Consider the following 19,856-nt stretch of genomic DNA (forward strand, 5'->3'; position numbering starts at 1 on the left):
ATAATGCTATTGCACACTTAATAGACTACAGTATCATGTGAACATGACTTTTATATGCACTGGGAAGCCAAAAAAGTTTGCATGACTCACTTATTGGGACACTGGCTTTACTGAGGTGGTCTGAAACCAAACCTGCAATATCTCCTGGGTATGCCTGTATTTTATTTGATAGCATCTTCTGAATACCTAGACACTGTACTATGTAAAAGACAGAAAAAAATCTAGCATGCTTTTCTGATGGATTTTCTTTCAATCATTCATGTATTCATTCAACAAACACCTACCAAGCCTCAAGCACATGCTAGGCCTTCGGGGATCAAGGGGAAGAAGGCCCATGTGGTTCCTGCCCTTGTAACAGGAACTTACATTCTAGGGGCAGAAACAGAATGCTTTTTTTTTTTTTTTCAAATTTTTAAAGTATATTTTATTGATTATGTTATTACAGTAGTTCCAATATTTTTTCCCCTTTGCTCCCCTCTGTCCAGTACCCCCCTTCCCTAGAGCAACTCCACCTGTAGAGATTCACCTTGCACATGGACTCATCCAGGTGTGAAGGGAGCCCTGTTGAAAGGCATCTGCAACAGCCTGTGTGCAATGACACGAGGCTGGGAACAACCTCAGTACCCATGTGAAGGGGCCGGAGAAGTGGGTCGTGCTGCGTCTAAATGATGGAACAGTCCAGCAGAGAGGGGATGATCGGGGCAGGCACTTGGAGATGTGACAATGTCATGAAACGTTTAAACAGGACGCCTAGAAAGACACATGCAACTCAGAAGCAGCTGTGGCCTCTGGACGGGGAAGCTTGGACTGCAGCCAGGAGCGAGGGGGGCTCTGCCCTGTGTGCCCTGAATCCTGCTCAAACATCTGCTAGTTTGTAATGCAATAAACAGGTGTTAAACTTAGCCTAGTAAATAAATACCAAGAAAGTATATAATTAGATTTCAGATACATAGTGTAGGTAAGGGCTAAAATCTTAGATGCTCAGGGCTTGCAGGTTACTAAATCAGACTCTCTGGGTCAAGTCACCAGAGGAGCTGGCACCTTATCAGCTATAGAGGATGCAGGGACCCCAGCATCTCTGGGGTGTGGCCAGGCCTCCAAGACAATGAGATCAAGGCCCAGATACTTTAGTACTCCCTCACAGCTTCTCCCCAGTGCCTTCTTTCTTCCTCTCTCTCTGGGGACCAGCTTTACCTGCTTCTGTCCTGTACTCATAAGGGGCCACCTGGGCCCCAGCAGCCCACTAGGAAAGGGGGCTGGGGTTCCTCCCTGCCCAGTCCCTGCAGAGTGGAATGGGAGAATGCGCAAGGCCAGGGGAGGGAGAGGGGTACCCAGGCCTGGACCTTTGTAAAGGGACAGGGCCTTGGGCCCCTTGAAGTCTCCAATGTTCAAGGAGTAACAAATTAGAGATCGTTCACCTGTACGCCTGGAGGTATCAGACCTACCTTGGCAGGAACAGCTGCCAAATATTCAGAAAGGTTTTCCAACAGCAAGACTTAGGGCTGTTGGGGGGCAGCACTTAATCTGAAAATTCCTGAGTAACCACCGCTTTCCATGTACCTACTATGTCCTGAGTTAGTCACTTCTCACTCTCTGATCGACTTCACCCTCACGACAACCTATGGGGGAGACTATTGTTATTCTCATTTTACAGATGGGAAAATGGGCTCCCGGAATGCTAAGTCCCTGGCCCAGAGTAAATCTCAGCTCTCGACTCAGTTACCTGGACCTTCCATGTACAGCAGTCCTATTGGCCAGCACTTGGTTGCCCCACCCCCACAAAGCAGAGGGCAGGCCGAGGAATCGGGACTTGAACCCCGAAGGGACTGCTGGTGTGTTTATATCCTCCCATCTGGTGTGCATAGCCTCTGGGGTTCCAGCCCCTGGACAGACTTAAATACAGGTGTTGGGCCTACTTGGCCATTCATCTAAGCAACCAGCTCTACTATTGATTGAGGGTGGTTGGGGGCCTTGATCAAACTTCAGGGTCACTGTTGGGGGGAGATTTCCTGCGCTGTCTGTCCTGCTGCGTGCAGACGAAGAAGCCTGCAGCACCGACTGCTGACAGCGACCATGAAGAGAATCAGCACATGGAGACGCTGAGGACAGCAGCCCCGAGAGGCAGCAGGAGCCTAAGTCCTGAAGCCCTGGCCACACGTCTGCCCTTCCTCAGGGCATCAGCGGCTGCGGTGTTGAATGTCCCCGCTTCAGCAGCGGCTGTGACGGACTCCTGCTTAGAGTGCCCATCGGCTCCCTGCTCTCTGCCTCAGCTCTCTGAGGCCCACCCCAAAGCAAGGGCAACAGGAAGTCAACCCCAGGGAGTCCCTCAGCTGCTGGGGGCAGGACGGGGCGGTAACTGCCTTCCGCTCTGGCCCTTCAGGTGTCCACTGCTGGAAGGCACCGAGGACACTGCCGAGGGCCCTGCAGAAGGGTGCCACGGCCGCCCACAGCTCCCTCAGCGGCGCTGCCGTGCGGTGGCTCCTCCTGCCTTCAGGCTCCCGCAGCCGTCTGAGCCTGCCTGCCCAGCACACCGCTGCACCCACGTCCTCGCCTCAGCCAGGCTTTCGCCTGCCCGTCCTGTCCTGTGGGTGAGCCACCTCTCTGACGGGGCCATCCTTGCTGCCCCCACTCGCTTGCGTGACCCTGCTCACATCTGTCCTCATGGTGGCAGGGTTTCCTTCCAAACCCAGACTTTCCCTGGGCACACCATAGCACAGAAGCCCCCTCATCGCCCCTCTACTGCCCTGAGCCACCCCCCTTACCTCTCCCAGGGACCTTGGGTTCCCCCAGGGGGCTGTGCGTCCCCAGGCAGGCATCCCAAGAGCACCTCCTAGCCTTGCTCAAGCATTCCCTCCTCCTGGGAAGCCTCTCCCTCCTGCTCAGCAGCAAAGCTCCAGTCATCTTTTAGGTCACCTCCCCTCACCCACACTCTCTCAGGAGGGGTCTCAGCCATGACAGTCCTCCCTGTGTTAGGAACAGACCCTCCTGACACTGAAGGATGGGAGGCATCACGCCCATCATCTCACTCAATTCCCGGCTGGCGGGTACAGCCATTGTGTCCATGTTACAAAGGAGGAGACTGAGGCATGCAAGGCTCGAGCCTTGGGCCTGCGGCTGGGATTTGGGCCCAGGCCATCTGACTGGCCAACGAGGAAAGGAGTCTTGCAAGGGTATTGGTCAGCTCTCAGGATTGACTGGTAGGCTGGAGAAGCAATTCCCAGCTGTGGGACTGTCCCTGGAGCTGTCTAGTAATGTCACCTCTGACACAGCACCCTCAGGAATGCTGTCCCAGCCCCAGCCGCTGGGGTCTTGGTCCCAGCTCACTGTGGCGAGCCCATTGTGCGGATGGACAGGGGGGCAGCTCCCCTTCCCCCAAAGAATCAGTGACCTTTCCCCTGTCACACACACACACACACACACACACACACACGCCTGACACCCTGGGGTGGAACCAGCTTCCTGTCACCTTGTGTGTCTTGATTATGTGGATATATGCTGGAGGCCCCCAAAGAGATGGTACCTTCTGGGTCTCCGCGTCCACTGAGCACAGGCCAAATGCCCCACACCAAACAGGTCCTTGCGTCAGCAAAGGTTTGTTAAGAGAGTTTGGGGCTCAGGGAAAGAAAGAGACCTCATCAAGGCAGGCTGAAAACTGGCACCCACAGATGGGAGTCGGGGGCTAAGCATGTTGTGTAAACATTATCAAACCGCATCTGGACTTCTGGCTTTTCTAGGAAAAGGGGGAGCTCTCTTATAAAAGGCTGAGCTTGCATTTGCCCTTGCCACGCCCCGCGGCCCGCCAGCAGCTTCCCAGACCTGCGGGGGCGGCCCCACCCTCTGCCCAGCTGGAGCTCACATTCATCATGTTGCCTATCTGGTTGTTGCCCAGCGACAGCACCTGCAGCTTGACCAGGGCATCCAGAGAGTTGATCTTGCAGATGCGGTTGCTGAACAAGCTCAAGTCCTCCAGGTTCACCAGGGTGTCCAGCCCCTCGATGGTCTCGATGTTGTTGAAGGACAGGTCTGGAAGGAAGAGGGCCATGAGGGTTGAGTGATGGGTTGGGCGTGGAGTATCCTGAGCAAACCCATCAGGGCTACCTGTGCTCTCTGAGCCAGTGCCAAGGCCTCCGCAGGGAGCCAATGCCCTGTCTGACAGCTTAGGTTTTCTAGAAGCTGTGCGTGGATTCCTTCCTGTGGCCTCACACTTTCATCTCCCTCTCCAGTCTGCCACTCCTCTTCCCAGCTAGGGACAGTTGGGCAAATACTCATGTCTACACTCTGTCATTGTTCTGAGATGGACGTGCCCATGGGCAGGTAGGAAACAGCGCCTCCTGGGGTGGGGGAGACAGTGTCCCCTTCCCTCAGTCCTCTGGGCCTTTGAGGAGTAATATCTCCCATCTGCATAGCATTTACCAGTTCGTCAAGTGCTTGTGTGAACATCCCCAGACAACAGCTCCGAGTGGCAGATTGGACTTCCTTTCCCCGTTTGCTTGATTGGCAAGCTGAAGCTCAGAAGGGCTCCGGGACTTGCCCGAAGCCACAATGCCAGCTCCGGTGGCTGATTCAAGCTCCCACCTGCACCCACGCACACGCCCATACCCAACTGAGATGCCATGATCCTCTCTAGCCCAAGCTGCACCGCTTTGGGAATCAAGCTGATTTTTCTCCACCCTAGGTTTTTGGTTGGGGATGGGGCTGCAACCCTGATCTGGAACACCAAGGGCACAGAGGCCCAAACTGGGGGTTTTCATGAGCTTGGAACTATGATCATGATAGCTGCAAGCTACTGCATTAAAAAAATGGTTTGGAAAGTCAGTTTATCTACAACCTAACTGAGCCTCCTTGGTACAATGTGGGGCGGTGGGGGTGGGGAGGGGTGCTCACCTGTTGACGAATGAGACTAATGATAATTTATTGTCCCTTTCTCTGTGGCGGGCCCTTAAGTGTACTACCTCATCTAATCCTCATAGCATAGGGATCACCACCTATATTTTATGGATGAGGGAACCAGGATTTAAAGGGGCCTCGTGGTAATATGCCCAGGATCAGACATAGAGAGCGTAAAGAAACTGAGGGTTAGAGGGCTGGAATAACTTGTGCAAAAGTGGTTAGTACAGTGGCAGAGCTGGGATATAAACTGGGGTCTGCTAAATGCCAAGCCACCCACTGCCTCTTCCTCCACGCAGCAGGTTGTTCTTTGGAGGCCTGGCCACACACACTGCACGTGAATGTCTGACAATGTAGGGTGTGGGAGGGGAGCGCTGACTGACTGCGCTATCTGATATCTGTGGAATAACACTCCCACTGTGGCCAATTTCAAGCTACCAAGGAGACATCCCTGAATGCAAAAGTGGGATGAGATGTGCACAGTCAGCTTCTGGAGCCCGCGCTGGCCGGTGTCAGCACACCCGCAGCCCGCGGCGCCGACGTGTTTGCGTAGGGCTGTGCCGAACCGTCAGAGCACCCCCCGCGCCCCGGGGACCCAGCTCGCTCCTGCTGTCTGTGGTGCCTGAACTACTAATGCTGGAGCTGGACGAAGGCTGCTTTCTGACTTTTTCGGGGTGCGGGCTGACCTTTTGCCAGAAATTTCCCCTTCTGCTTTCTCACCCCTGTACCACAGAACGCTGGGCATCACAGAAGCACCTCTTAAGGACCCGTGGCACTTGCTTTCTATCCGAGGGACAGCTGGGCCTGGTACTGGAGCTCTGGCCCAAAAGCCCAGCATTCAGACAGCTGGTGCTGGCAGGCCGTCCAGAGGGGCATGACTCAGGGTCTGGGTTGACCCAGCACCCTCTTCTCCCCCTTCATCTCCTAGAGAGAAGGATGACTTCTGGTGTGCAGCTGGGCCACTCAGCATGGGTGAGTGCCAGCGTGCCAGAAGCGGGCGCCGGGGACCAGAGGCAGGGCCCAGCACACGGACCCTCTGGCTGGGGTCCGCCTCAGCTGCCTGCATCCTCCCAGCCTCGGCAGCTGCACCAGAGAAACGGCAGCATAATCCTGCCTGGGGGGTTGCTGTGGGCCGGCAGCTGTCAGCACTATGGTAGCCAAGACCGTTTTGCAAATTGGGAGCTTCACTGATGCTCCAGGCTGCCTGTCAGGGGCAAGCAGCCTCACAGGATGAAGGGAATGTGGACTCTGGGGTCAGACAGGCGTGGGTTTGTATCCCAGCTCTGCTTCTTCTCAGACATGGAGCTTTGGCCAAGTGCCTCGGCCTCTCAGAGCCCCACCTCCTCTTCTGTAGGTTGGGGCTGTGACAGATCTTTCAGGGTGGCTGTGAGAGCCGAACAGGAACAAGTTACAAAGAGCTCTCCAGCCCGCCCCTCTCCGTTAGTGCCCCCTGTGCCTCACCAGATGTCAGGCTGCCTCCCCAGTTCAGCAGATGGAGCCCTGCAGTCTTAGCAGTGAGGGCCAGAGCTCTAGAGCCAGACAGAGCCGGGCTGGGAGACTGATGCCCCCACTACTTGCTGTGACTTCAGTTTGCTCATCTCTCCAAGGCGGATGCTGTGTGGGTTAAAATACGTCACATGGGGTCCTGGCTCCATTGGTTGGAGCGTCGTCCTATGAACTGGAAGGCGGTGGGTTCGTTTCTGGTCAGGGCACATGCCTGGGCTGTGGGTTCGGCTCTGGTCGGGGCAAGTGTGGGAGGCAGCCAGTCGATGTTTCTCTCCCCACTTTCCCCTCTCTCTAAAGTCAGTAAGCATGTCCTCAGGTGAGGATTAAAAACTAAACACTTCACATGGAAAGCATACAGGCCCATGCTTAGCAGGTAGTAAGAGCTGAGTGCAACTGGCAGCTGTGATGGTTATTTCTGGTCTGATCTGAGTCCCCATGACTGGTGGGTCCCACAGTTATTGGTCAGCCTGAGTCTAGAGAACTAGAAGGGATCCAAGGCTGCTCCTTTGACACCCCACATCCCAAAGTGGGAGGTTTGACAGGTGGGAGCAGGACATTCTGTCCAGGCGTGTGGGAGCACATGTGTGCTGTGTTTGCCCAGCACAGGCTCCAGGCTTTCAAAAAGAGCAGCTTCCCTATTCCCTGCAGACAGAGCTTCTGTTGAGCCGGGCTCATGGTGGGCCAGCAGCAGAGCGTTGCCTGGGGAGATAATCTTGGCAAGTATTATCATGGCAGGGCAGCAGCTTTACTTAGGGCAGACGCTCACAAAAAAGGGCCTTACCCAGCCAGACCAGGTGCGTGAGCTTCTCCAGGCCCTCGATCCTCTCAATGATGTTATTGTCCAGCTGCAGCTTCCTCAAGTTCTCAAACTGCCAGAGGTTGTCGAGGCGGAGGATGTCTGCAATAATCAGAGGGGACGCCTCGGCTCAGGTGAGAGTTTGGTGCCAGTGTACCAGAGGATCAAGATGACCAGGACCTAACAAATGTAAGGCCCCACAATGCTGCTGCCTTGCCCGGCATGGCAGGGAGCCCTGGAGATGTGGGCTGAGCTCTGAGTCCCTGTTAGGGCATAGTGAGTACTGACCAGAGCCCAGGGCCACAGCAGGACCTACAGATCGATGGGGTTCATAGGGAGGTCAGTATGAAGGTGGGCTGGGCCTGCTCAGGGCACAGGGCTCACTCACACTGCCTCTAGGGCCAGGCTAGCGGGCTACCCAGGAAGCCAGAACAGCTTGGGGCACGAGACAAAGGCAGGGGTCCTCCTTCCTTCTGCAGTGTGTGACAAACAGAATCAAGGCTGCAGAATCAATTGTGTGCTGTTGGTGGGAGGGTCAGTCAACCAGTTAGATATTTTGGAGGGCAATTTGGCCATATTTACAGAAGTATTTCATGTCTGTGCCCTTTTACCCTGAAGATTCTCTACTTGGAATCTGTCTGCAAAGACACACTTATGTACGTGCCCAAAGAAATACCTCTAGGCACATGAGGGGCAGAAAGATAGGGAGGCCCTAACGTCCACATATGGGGAGGAAGATGAACTGCCCATACGGCAGAGGCAGGTTCCTCCCGTCACCGAGCGCCTGACCCTGTGGGCCCTGAGGACTGCCTTCACACCCACCCAGCCAGCCCAGTCCCTTTGCTCCTTGCACTGGCACTTGGGTTTCTGTCACTGGGGGCCAGAGAGTTCTGAAAACACTTAGGTGTAAATAAGTATATTCTGTGTATGTAAAATTCTAGAGGCCTAAACTTGTCCCTAGGTGTTTCCAGAAGCTACAAATAACGCTGTTGCTTATATGCCCCTTTTTTCTATATGTGCTTTTGTAATAATTTCTAAAACTTAGAATATGCTCATTAAAAGACTGAACTAATATCAACACAGAAGTAAAACGGGGGGAAAAGGTGCCTTACTAACCACACATTCTGTGGCAGTGTCAACATTCATTCCGAGGGACAGGGTTTGCCCAGAGGTTGTGAGACCCTGCAGGGGTGGGGGTGGGGGGTGGCTGAGCACTCCTCCCAGAGGCCCTCTTCAGGCCGGTCCTCTCTGCTTGGGTGGGGGGGGGGGGGAGCAGAGCCTCTGATCCAGGCCCTGCCTTTCCTGGGGTTGCAAGGCTAGGTAGGACTGGGTCTGTTCCCTAGCTCTCTGGGGCCAGATTTCCCAGAACGATTCCAGGACCACCCCTAAGTGTGCTTCTGGGCCGTGGCTCTGTTCCCCCTCAGGACCTCAGCTGCTTCCCATCCTGGTGTGGATTTTCCAGGCATCTTCTCTGGCCCTGGCTTCAGACTGACAGCCCTTGCATGTGGCTGGCTTCCTGCGACACCCCTCCTCTGGGTGGCTCCCACCCTCCCAGCCTGCTGGCTTCGCCTACCTGTCAGCAGTTCCTGTGGAAAAGCCAACACAACACAACAACGTCAGTGTGTATGTGGCAGTGAGCTCTGAGTTACCAGCGTGACAGCACCGCCCAAAAAGCCACAGTAGCCTTCAGTGTAGACACGGACCCCTCCTCTCGGCCACCCTCCTGGTCCCTGGCCACAGGTCTCACCAGACTCCCTGCCCCAGCCTGTGGCCCCCACCCCGCCCTCCTGCAGCCAGTGGGATCCTGTCCCTGCTGGGCTCAGGACCCTCCAAACACAAAGCAGGCCCTGCTCCCAGCCCCCAGGGCGATGGGGACTGGCCCCGCTCTCTGCCCAGGCCAGGCCTGCGCCTCAGGAGCCTGCACAGCCCTTCCCGCCTGCAGCACTTCCCCTCCGTCTCCACATGGCTCCTCTCCTACTTCCTTCTAGTCTTTGCTCAGTTGTGACCTTCTTGGTGAGGCCTCTGACCACCCCATGAAGCCCTGCACCCCACTCCAACCTCCCACTCTTTTCCACTTTGTTTTTCTCCATCGTGTACATTACCTTTAGCATACACTATTATTTTCCCTCGTTTTATTTTGTGTCCCTCACTTGACTGTCAGCCCCATGAGGACAGGATTTTTTTTTGTCTTTTTTGGTCACTGCTGAATCCCTGGTACCTAGAATAGCACCTGGCATACACAGCAGTCCCTCTCTACATTGCATTTCACTTATCGCAGTCTCACAGTATCGTAGGATTTTAAAAAATGTTATATTTAATTATGTATCATGGATGTTTTGCTATATTGTGGGACTTTGTGGTACTGTATACGTATGTTGTTAAAGTTACGTAGGTTTAAGAGTGTAGAACATGTTTAAGAACATAAGTAGTGTTTATAAAAGTGTGGAAAAAGGTTAATAAGGGACTGGGAACGGTTTATAAGTGTGTGGGAAGGGTTTATAAAGCCTTAAAATACATATAAATACTAAAATAAATGTAAGGTTCCTACTTGGCAGATTTTCACCTATCGCAGGGGGTCTAGAACACAGTACCTGCCGTGAGGGATCACTGTAACAGGCGCTTGATAAATACTGTACTGGCTGAAAGCGCCTTAGGTTGGGGAGGGGAAGCAGAGGGAGGGTGGTCAATGCGAATGCTCCCTCTGGGGACAGACCTTCTGCAATCCCTTAACCCTTTCACCATGGAGGCTCTGGGGCCCTCAGTGCTTGGAATGACGAGTGGGCTCCTGCAGAACTGGGAGCAGCCCTCAGAGCAGCCCTGGAGGCCGTACTCTGGTGAGGCCCGAGGCCCAAGGCCCAAGGCCGAGGCCCGTGGGCTTTGTGAGGCTGGGGCCAGGGCCTTGCCCACTGCTGGGTCCCCAGGGCCTGGCACAGATCGCAGAGGCAGAGCCTCAGGTTGGAAGAATAGGGTAAAGAGGATCAACTCCTATGTGGGGACAGAAGTGAGCACACACTAGAGTACACAGATGCTGTATTATAAAGCTGTACACCTGACATTCATGCAATGTTATTAACCAATGTTACCCCAATAAGCTTAATTGTTAAAAATGGGAAGCAATCCCCCGCTATAACCAGTCAAAAAAAAAAAAAAAAGAAAGAAAGAAGAATTCCTTGTTGGGGAGTGGACGCCTCACAGGCCAGCACAGGCGCCGGGAGGAGCGCCGCCTGCACAACACAGGGGGCGCTGCAGGGCCTCTCTGGCTCCCTCTCGCACCCCTCAATGGCCTTTTCCAGTCAACCCCAAACTGTGCACATGTTGTCTTACCTTGTCCTCCCAGCCAGCACTTGACCAGGGACGGCAATCATCCCATTTCCCAGATGGGGACACCGGGGCCTCAGGAGCTACTGGGTCCCCAGCCGCATTTTCCCACCAGACACCCTGACACTCGGGGCGCCTCCTGGCTCAGGGCCCTGCACCACTCCTGTGTCCTGCTTCTCCTGCAGAGCTGCTCTCCCAGGGCACAGCCGCCTCCTCCCCACTGCTCCTGCGGGCCAATTTGGGACCACCCTCCAGGGGCCCCGTTGCGAGCACACTCGGCCGTTGTGGTTCACTGAGACTTGGAGTGGTAGAATTTTATCTTTTTACACAGACTTTGTGTGGGATTCTGGGTCTGGGATGTGGAACAGAGAAAGCCAGGGGGCCCTGCCTGGTGTCCCCCAACCTGGGATACGTACTCCGGAAGCCCAGCTGTAGGGAGAGAACGTCCTTGAAGAGGATGCCCTCCTGCTTGGCCAGCTGCCCAGCGTCCTCCTGTGGGCCCTGCTCCCCGACGGCCAGCTTCAGCATGTCATCGTCCATCACTCGGGGCTCCAATGAGTTGTACAGCCGGTTCATCTTCCCTAAAAATCATCAGGTTCCTGTTCCACAAGCCACCTCTCCCTTTGCCTGAGGACAGGGGCTGGCGGGCATTCTTTTAAGGTGTTGGGGAGCCCTGCTTGACCCACTGCACCCAGGGGTCAGTGTTGTACATTTGCACCAGGGCTTCCCCTGGAACCATGGGTGCCCATCCTGCCTGGTGCCCCACAGCCACAGCTGGGACCCTGCCCCACACGAGTGGACTTCTGAGCCTCTGGAGCTCAGCTTCCCTTACGACCATGGTCACCCTGAGCCTGACTTTCTGTGCCCACCCTTGATCAGGTTTCCTAGTGCCAACCACTGAACATGATCCTCAGCAGCCCCAGCCAGGCATACCAGCCCACAGCTACCTTCTCTGAGAGCTTCATCCCTTCCAGACAGTCGCGTCTAATTCTCCCCCTGCCCCCGCTCACACACACAAGTTGCCCAGAGTGGAGGTGGACATTGACCCAAGCTGGTCATTTATGTTCTCCCCTGAGGGATGTGAGCCTGGGGCCTCAGGGTAAGAGAGCCCATCAGAGTTGGCCGCTTGAACAGGGGAGATGGACAGAGAGATGGGAACCTGGGTGATCCAGGAAAAAGAAGGACAGACAGACCGACACAGACAGACTGACACAGACAGAGGCCGCCGCCTTCTTGCTGGCTTTTCAGACCCTAATGTCCCTAGTTTCAGGCCCTGTGAGGATTTCTGTGGTCCGTTTCTGTGAGAGGTTCTTGACTTAGTATAAATCCTTTTACTTGAACAAACTCTGGTTGGTTTCTGTTGCTAACCATCTAAAGGGATTTGGCTGAGATGCCTCAGGCAAAGCGGGGAGCTGTGGATATGGTCAGTCACACTGAGAGGCTGACCTGGGCTGCTGTTCCTGGCTGGGCACAGCCACAGCCCTGGGAAGCCAGGGCTCCCGATCTCATTCTCGTCACCAACGCTCTCAGTGAGAGCACCCAGGAGGGCTGGGCCTGCAGGGAGGCACACTTTCTTGTCACTCTACTGGAAACTCACAGATTCTGCTCCTGAAACCTCAGTTCTCCCTTCTACTTTCCACCTCTGCTTCTTGCCTCTCTGCTGACTTCACCTTCTACCTTTGTCTGCATGCATCCCCAACATCTGAGCCTCCCTGAACCTCCCGTCTTCCCTGCTCTGCTAGTCCTTGACACTGGGCAACCCCGGCACTCTGCCCTTTATCCACCAAGTGCTGCTTGAGAGACTTCTGATGGTGGGCTGATGGTGTGCACCATAAACCGGAGGGGCCATGCCATCTGCCACCTGGTCTTAGAGACTGCCACTGCCCAGCTGCCCTCCCTCCCTCCTCCCCCACCATCCACTTGAATGCAGCTTATATAAATATGCATCTTCCATTTCTGGACTGTGCATTATCAAATGTCCCAGTGCTTTTACTCTCATGCATCCTTTCCTTCGACCCCCAGGGGAGGTACAACCCTCCCTAACCCCAACCCCCATCCCTAGGGCCCTTCCCTTGTGCCCAGTCTCCACCTTCACCTTCCATCTTTCCATTCTCTCCAACCTGTCAACACTAGCTCCCTCTCCTTAGGGTGATTGATTCACTCCTGCCCCCAAAAGACACTTCCAGTTCTCTGCCTCTCTTTGTCTCCCCATTCTTCTTCTTTTTCTTTTTTTTCAGTACAAGGACATTTATTATCAGAAGCAGACTTGCTCTATAGTGCGTCAAGTCAGCAGCTCAGTGACATCATCATCAACCCATGTCCTGTTACATCTGCCTGTTCTGACATCCTTAGGCTAGTGCCTCTCACAGTAGCAAAAGGACTGTCCTATTTTTAAGAGTCATACTCAATGGAAGATGAGAAATAATTTTTTCCACCTCTCACTCTGTCCCATGTCTCATTTTAGGAAAATGTAACTTCTAGAAGCCATCATATCACATTGATTAGAATCAATGTATACAACCAATCCTAATGCTATCACTGGCAAGAGGAATGGGACCAGTATGGTTAATTTTGAGCCATGGCTGATACTCCTGGAAGCATATTTGACTATCTGGGGCTAAGTAGAAGACTTCTAAAAATACCAATACCCTGGACCACCTCCAGACATTCTGATTTTTAAAAATATATTTTATTGATGTTGTTACAGCTGTCCCAATCTTTTTCCCTTTGCTCCCCTCTGCCCAGTACCCCCCTTCCCTCCAGCAATCCCACCCTTCTTAGTTCATGTCCATGGGTCCTGCATATAAGTTCTTTGGCTTCATTCTTTCCTATATTATTCTTAACATCCCCATCTATTTTGTACTAACCAATTATGCTTCTTAATCCCTGCACCATTTCCCCATTTCTCCCCCTTCCCCCTCCCAGCTGATAATCCTCCAAATGATCCCCATATCTATCATTCTGTTCCTATTCTGGTTTGCTTAGTTGGGTTTTGTTTTTATTTTTTAGATTCAGTTGTTGATAGTTGTGAGTTTGTTGTCATTTTAGTGTTCATAATTTTGATCTTTTTTTCGTCTTAAGTAAGTCCCTTTGGCATTTCATATAATAATGGTTTGGTGATGATGAACTCCTTTAGCTTTACCTTGTCTGGGAAGCACTTCATCTGCCCTTTCATCCTAAATAATAGCTTTGCTGGGTAGACTGATCTTGGTTGTAGGTTCTTGCTTTTCATCACATTGAATACTGCTTGCCAGTCCCTTCTTGCCTACAAAGTTCCTTTTGAGAAATCAGCGGATGGTCTTATAGGCACCCCATTTGTAGGTAACGTTCTGCTTTTCTCTTGATGCTTTTAAGATTCTCTCTTTATCTTTAAGCTTTGCCATTTAAATTATGATGTGTCTTGGTGTGGTCCTCTTTGGGTCTACTTGTTTGGGACTCTCTGTGCTTCCTGGACTTGTATGTCTATTTCCTTCGCCAAATTTGGGGAGTTTTCCTTCATTATTTTCTCACATAAGCTTTCAATTTCTTGCTTTTCCTCTTCTCCTTCTGGCACCCCTATGATTCGGATGTTGGTGTGTTTAAAGTTGTCCCAGAGGTTCCTAAACCTCTCCTCATTTTTCTCAATTCTTGTTTCCTCATTCTGTACTGGTTAACTGTTTTTTTCTTCCTTATATTCCAAATCATTGATTTGAACCCCGGTTTCCTTCCCTTCACCATTGGTTTTGTGTGGATTTTCCTTCATTTCATTTAGCATAGCATCCACTTCTTCCCTTATGTATTTGCCATAGTAAAGCATATCTGTCAAGCCTGTGAGCATCTTTATCACCAGGGTTTTGAATTCTCCGTCTGTTAGGTTGGCTATCTCCTGGTTGCTTAGTTCTCACACTGGAACCTTGATCTGTTCCCTCTTTTGGGCCATACTTCTCTGTCTCATCTTGACAGGCTCCTGTGTTTGCTTGCCTCTGTGTCTTAGGTAGAGCTGTCGCACTTGTTATCTTGTAAGGGGCGGAGCCTTAGGTGTTTGTCAGTAAGGGGTGACTCATTTCACAATGTTGTGGTGCTGTATGTGGGGGAAGGGTCTGAGAGGGAACAATGCCACTTGCTCAGCACTCACCCCTTTTCCAGGCACTTCTCCCACTTTGTATGGGACTGGCACCCCCTCTAGCTATTGTTCCCAGAGTGGGTGGCTCTGTGGACGTTCTAGGACTGTGGGGGCCCTTTAAACAAGTGGGCTCTGCTGAGAGACCGGCAGTTTCTTCCTCCGCCCCAACCCTGCTTGTCTGCACAGTCAGAAGCAATGAGGCTTGATTTTCCCTGGCACTGGGACCATGAGCTGCGCAGTCTGGTCTGGTGCTGGGAGCGCTTCCCAGGTGTCCTTCCCCACTTTTTAAAACATGTGACTGCGCTTTCCACTGGCCTGCTGCTGCCGCTGCTGCTGCCACCACCACACCGCGCCCTCTCTGCCCAGGCTCCGAACTCCTACCTGTCTGGATGAGTATTTCTTCTTTATATCTTTGTTTGTTGGACTTCCATGCAGCATGATTTTCTGGAACTTCTGGTTGTCTCTAGTTTTGAGGTAGTTATATTTCTTCTTGTGGAGGGAGACCCAGCATGTCTGTCCACACCTCCTTCTTGGCTGGAAGTCCTCTTCTGAAACAAATTTCTCTAAAATTTCCCATAACTTGACCTCAAGTTGCCCTTGGGGAAATTTAATGTGCTCATGCTACCTGCAAAGTGTTTGTGCTTTTTCAAAGAAAGGTGCTGTAATTTGGGAAATTATTCTTAATTCTGATTTCAAAACTTGAACTGACTTATCAGCCCTCCCACATCACCAAGGCCTGGCACCTATGAGAGATCAAGCTTGCTTTCAGTCAAGCCCGACAACCACAATGTGGAACAGCTATTATGTGCACAAGGGCGAGTTTTGCATCCTGACTGTGCATTGTCTGGCATCTCACCTCACCTGTCCAAGCCTTGAATTTCCCATCTATAAAAGAGAAAGAATTCCTCCCTCCTACAACTCTTCAAGATCATTTATTTGGTTGATACACATGTAATGAATAACTACTACATGTTATGGCTACAACAGACAGATCGTCTTACCTTTGTTTCAGAATGAATCAGGTAATCACACAAATATTTAATTATAAACCATGACAGATTTGTAGGTGTAGGGAACTATGACAGCATCCATTAGGGGCACCTGTCCTGGCCACAGGAAATGGGGCTGAGATCTGAAGGACGAATAGGAAAGAAGAGGGAACTGCCCAGTGAGGGCTCTGACGGAGGACAGAGCAAGACATGTTTCACTTCGGCTGCAGTGATACCAGGATGGAGAGGCCTACAGGAGTTCTGTGATTATCCAAGGATCCCTGGGAAGCTCCTGGGGTTCAGAGGGTCAGTGACATGATGAGACTTTAATTAAGAAGCTCGCTCTGGCCGTACTACTGAGAAGGACAAGAGTGATGAGCTCAGAGATGACCAAGGTGGTGGTGACATGTGGATCTAAGAGATCTCTAGGAATTTATTTTATATGTAGGACTAGTTGTCCACAGTTTCAGATAAGAAAACAGCAGCTAGTTAGAAATGTTAAGTAACATGCCCAAGCTTATACATCTAGTACATAGTAAAGCAGGAGAGCATGACTCCAGAGCCATTTTCTTCATTATGACTAGCTGTACCCAGGGCACTGTAGGCCATCATTGCCCCAGCGCAAGATGTTTCACACAGCTGTTCTGGGTCAATGCTGAGGCCCGAACACTCCTCCCCTAGGGGGATTTTATCAGTAATTTACCACCTAACCTGGGTTCCTCCTGACTTGCCTATTGACAGTTTGTCGGTGAAGACCACAGGTAGGACGTGGGGAGTGTGCCACTGTCAATGCACTAGCTCCTCACCGGGAGAGAGGTCGAGAATTGTCCTGGGGACAACAATCTGTGATCAACTGGAGCTGAAAAATATAGCCCCCGTTGGCTATAAATTATTAACTGACAGTCTACTGAGTGCTTACTGTGTACCAAGTGCACACGTGTTATTTAATTACACGTCAGCATGTCAGCTCTGGAGGCCATTCAAGAAGAGATTCCTAATGTCCTAATGGGAAGGAAACTGTCTAAAGTCATACAGCTGCTACTGACAAGAGACAGACATGGAACTCGGGTATCCATATTCCCAGCCAAAGCACTTTAAATCGCACCAAGATGAAGAATAAAAATAAGGTAAATAATTTAATGACAATTAAGATGTCAGTTAAATTCTTGAAGTTATCAGTGGACCTTTCTTTCAAGTACCTTTTTAACCAAAAAGATTTTTATTCATTTTGAGAGAAAGAGGGAAAAGGGGGGAGAAAGAGGGAAAGAAACATCTACCGGTTGCTTCTCACACGCGCCCCCAACCTGGGACGACCCACAACCCAGGCAAGTGCCCTGACAGGGAATCAATCCAACCTGCGACCTTCCAGTTCGCAGGCCGACGCCCAATCTACCGAGCCACACTGGCCAGGCCTCCAGTCCCTTTTTTAATAAAAAGGATCAGGTCAGAGCCTAGGGGCTTGAACCCCTTAAAAATCTCCTCGGGCCCTGCCCTGAGGAAATGCTTCCTTAGCATTTCTTTCTCATCCACAGGCCTGAAAGTCCAGAGTAGCGTTTTGACCATCTCAGCGCGTCTATAAAGTGGCTGGCAGAGGACCTGTGTGCTCATTTTACAAATGAGAAGGGCTGGGCCAGACTCCCCTGAGGAAAAAGAGAGGCGTGAAGTCGGGGCGCTATTTCCCCCTGCTAGTCCTCCCACAGCTTCAGCTCCAGTCTCACCTTCTCAAGCGCAGGCTACCCGGCTGGTTAGCGCAGCAGACACTTCGCTCAGTTGCTAGGGGAACCAGGAGCCGCCACTCCGTTGCTAAGGGGAAGTTAAGAGGTAGACATCCTGGGTGAAAGTTGATATGTCACGTGACAACATTTCTGGGTGGGTAAATACCCTACCACCAACCAACCGTAGAGAAAACAAATGTTTCTCCAATCAGCATTTTTTATGGGCGGGAATCCTTCTAGGCCCGCCTCTTCCCCGCCCCCAATTTGAGTGGTTGACTCGCTTCTTTTCCAATAACCATAGGGATTCCAGATTGACCAATACATAGGTGAATTAAAATACACAGACTCACTCGGAGGCGGGCCGCGGGAGGTGCTGCTACGCTCAACGGAGATTCCTGTGACTTAGCTTGTTCCTCTGCCCAATGGGAGGCCGCGGGGTAGGTGGAGCTTCGCTGAGGGAGAGTAGGGACCAATCGGAGGAATACTGAGCCGGCGTTGCCCAATAGGGGTGCGACAGGAGCAGGATCAGGAGCCGAGCGTTCCAGAGGGTGGGGCGGGGGCAAGTGTCCATCAGGTCCCGAGCGCCACGGAGGACTGCGGAGACCCCGGCGGCTGGAGGGGTACCCAGGCCGCTGCCGTGTTGTCCATCCAAGATGGAGTTCCTCCTGGGGAACCCGTTCAGCACACCGGTGGGGCAGTGCCTCGGTAAGGCCGCGCGAAGGAGGGGCATCTGGGTGGGCAACGGCGGTGGCTGACGCCTCTCGTGGGGACCGCAGGCCTCTGCGGGTCACCGGTGCCGCGCATCCTGTCGTCGGGCCTCTGCCCGCAGGCTGGTGGGCCTGCTCACGACGCCAGCACCATTCTGCCCGGTGGCGCCCGGAGGCCCAACTTGGATTTGGAGGTCCTCCGCGCGTCCCACCCTGTCAGGGCCCAGCCCTTCCGAGCACCTTAGCGGCTCTTGGGAGATGCCACTGCGTGCGCCCATATCCAGCCTGCAGCCGCTGCTGTCAGGACCCAGTTTCTTCACACCCATCACCCCTGTCCCGGCTTTCCCATTCTAGCAGCCCTCAGACTGGGCACCCTCCCAGGGAATGCTTACCTGCTCAAAGACTTGCCAATTAGAGCTGCAACTCAGCCTGGGTGTAGGAGGGTCGGGACAGGGGCAGGGGTTCCTAGAGGACCATTATCTGGACGGGGGTAGGGGGCGAGCATGGCTTGCCTGCCCTGCCTCGGGGAAAGAAGGGAGGCCGTGTTATTTAGTGATGAGAGCCCTAGACTGGGAATCTGGAAGCCTGGGCTTCAGTCGGGACTTTGCTAGTGACTTTCGCTGTGACCTTGTGCAAGTCACTGCCCTTTCTGATTCGACGTTTGCCCTGTCTGTCAGATGAGGTGTTTGGAAGTAAGATGTAGTAGGTTCCCTCAGATTCTAAAGTTTTGATATTCCGTGTAGTAATTCTTTGCACATTGCTGCTTCCCTGCAATATTAAATTTGCCAAAGCTGAAATCTTTTCGTGGCAATGTAGAGAGAGGGGTACTCGGCACTACTCGTTAATCCTACAGAGGGGTCTGGACACCCGGAAGAGGGCACCAGAGGTGACCAGTAAGTATCCTGGGTAAGGAGGGCCAAGGCTACCAGGGTGGTCACCGTATGGGATTTCCTCAGTAAAAAAGCAGCTTGCCTTTTCACCTAAGGTAGGAGCTTGTGCCAAGTGGTCAGTTAAGAAAGTTGATTAGTTTCTTTTAAAACTGAGTTCCTCCTGGTTGGTGGATGGACTGGTAAATATCTTTTATGAGCAGGGACCTTTGGAGTCCTTAGGGACCTGTCTGGCTTAGGCAGTAGTGATTTGTTTATTTTCTGCTGTACTTAACTTCCAGCTTACTTTTCAGCCTTTTGTGGGGCCTGTGAAATTATTGAGGCCTCGCCCGTTGGCTGACTGGCCTTTGGGAACCTTTTTTCTTTTTGATAAGGAACGATGGACTCTGGATATTGGAAGAGTCTTTTCCCACCTTTGCACATTACTCTGTCCCTCTGGATTCTCACCCCTTCGTTCCTTACTTCCTTTCCTCAGCTACTCTTTCACTGTGGCCACATTCCAAACGCTCATTTCTCAGTTGAGTGTTGAATTCCAGCCAGTTATTGGAGGGAGCCAGTAAGCTTTGTTGTAGGGAGGGGGATTTTTTTCTTTTCTATTTCCTTTACAATAGGAAGCTGCACACCTTTGAAATGCCAAGGTGGGATGGCACTTAAAGGGGGTTTAAAACTATGCAAATATAAGGAATATAAAAGTATATTTCGCATGGAAAGAGCATGATGCTCCCTGGCTGGTGTGGCTCACTGGATTGAGTGCCAGCCTGGAAACCAAGAAGTTGTGGATTCCAGTCCCAGTCAGGGCACATGCCTGAGTTGTGGGCCAGGTCCCTGGTTGGGGGTGTGTGGGAGGCCACCAATTGATGTTTCTCTCCCTCTCTTTCTCCCTCCCTTCTCTCTCTAAAAAATAAATAAATAAAATCTTAAATAAAAAAATAAAAGAGCATGATGCTTA

The 19,856-nt window shown here is 52.3% G+C and overlaps 2 protein-coding genes across 8 annotated transcripts in view; one reads left to right on the top strand and one right to left on the bottom strand.

Moving 5' to 3' along the window:
• DRC3 (dynein regulatory complex subunit 3) overlaps window positions 1-17,436 on the bottom strand; it is a 52,950-nt gene extending 35,514 nt beyond the window's left edge. The window contains exons 1-4 of the mRNA XM_090292117.1: window positions 17,317-17,436; window positions 10,924-11,088; window positions 7,175-7,291; window positions 3,857-4,023 (exon numbers count right to left, since the gene is read on the bottom strand). Coding sequence (XP_090148243.1) covers window positions 3,857-4,023; window positions 7,175-7,291; window positions 10,924-11,083 — 444 coding nt within the window. The 5' untranslated portion in view covers window positions 11,084-11,088; window positions 17,317-17,436. The remainder of the gene's footprint in view (window positions 1-3,856; window positions 4,024-7,174; window positions 7,292-10,923; window positions 11,089-17,316) is intronic.
• A 404-nt stretch (window positions 17,437-17,840) lies between these two features.
• TOM1L2 (target of myb1 like 2 membrane trafficking protein) overlaps window positions 17,841-19,856 on the top strand; it is a 128,135-nt gene continuing 126,119 nt past the window's right edge. For all 7 annotated transcript variants that reach the window (XM_090292432.1, XM_090292431.1, XM_090292433.1 and 4 more), the window contains exon 1: window positions 17,841-18,018. In XM_090292432.1, coding sequence (XP_090148558.1) covers window positions 17,967-18,018 — 52 coding nt within the window. In that variant the 5' untranslated portion in view covers window positions 17,841-17,966. The remainder of the gene's footprint in view (window positions 18,019-19,856) is intronic.

The sequence above is a fragment of the Furipterus horrens genome, unplaced genomic scaffold (genome assembly GCF_987537825.1).
Source record: "Furipterus horrens unplaced genomic scaffold, mFurHor1.1.pri manual_scaffold_11, whole genome shotgun sequence".
NCBI lineage: Eukaryota > Metazoa > Chordata > Mammalia > Chiroptera > Furipteridae > Furipterus > Furipterus horrens.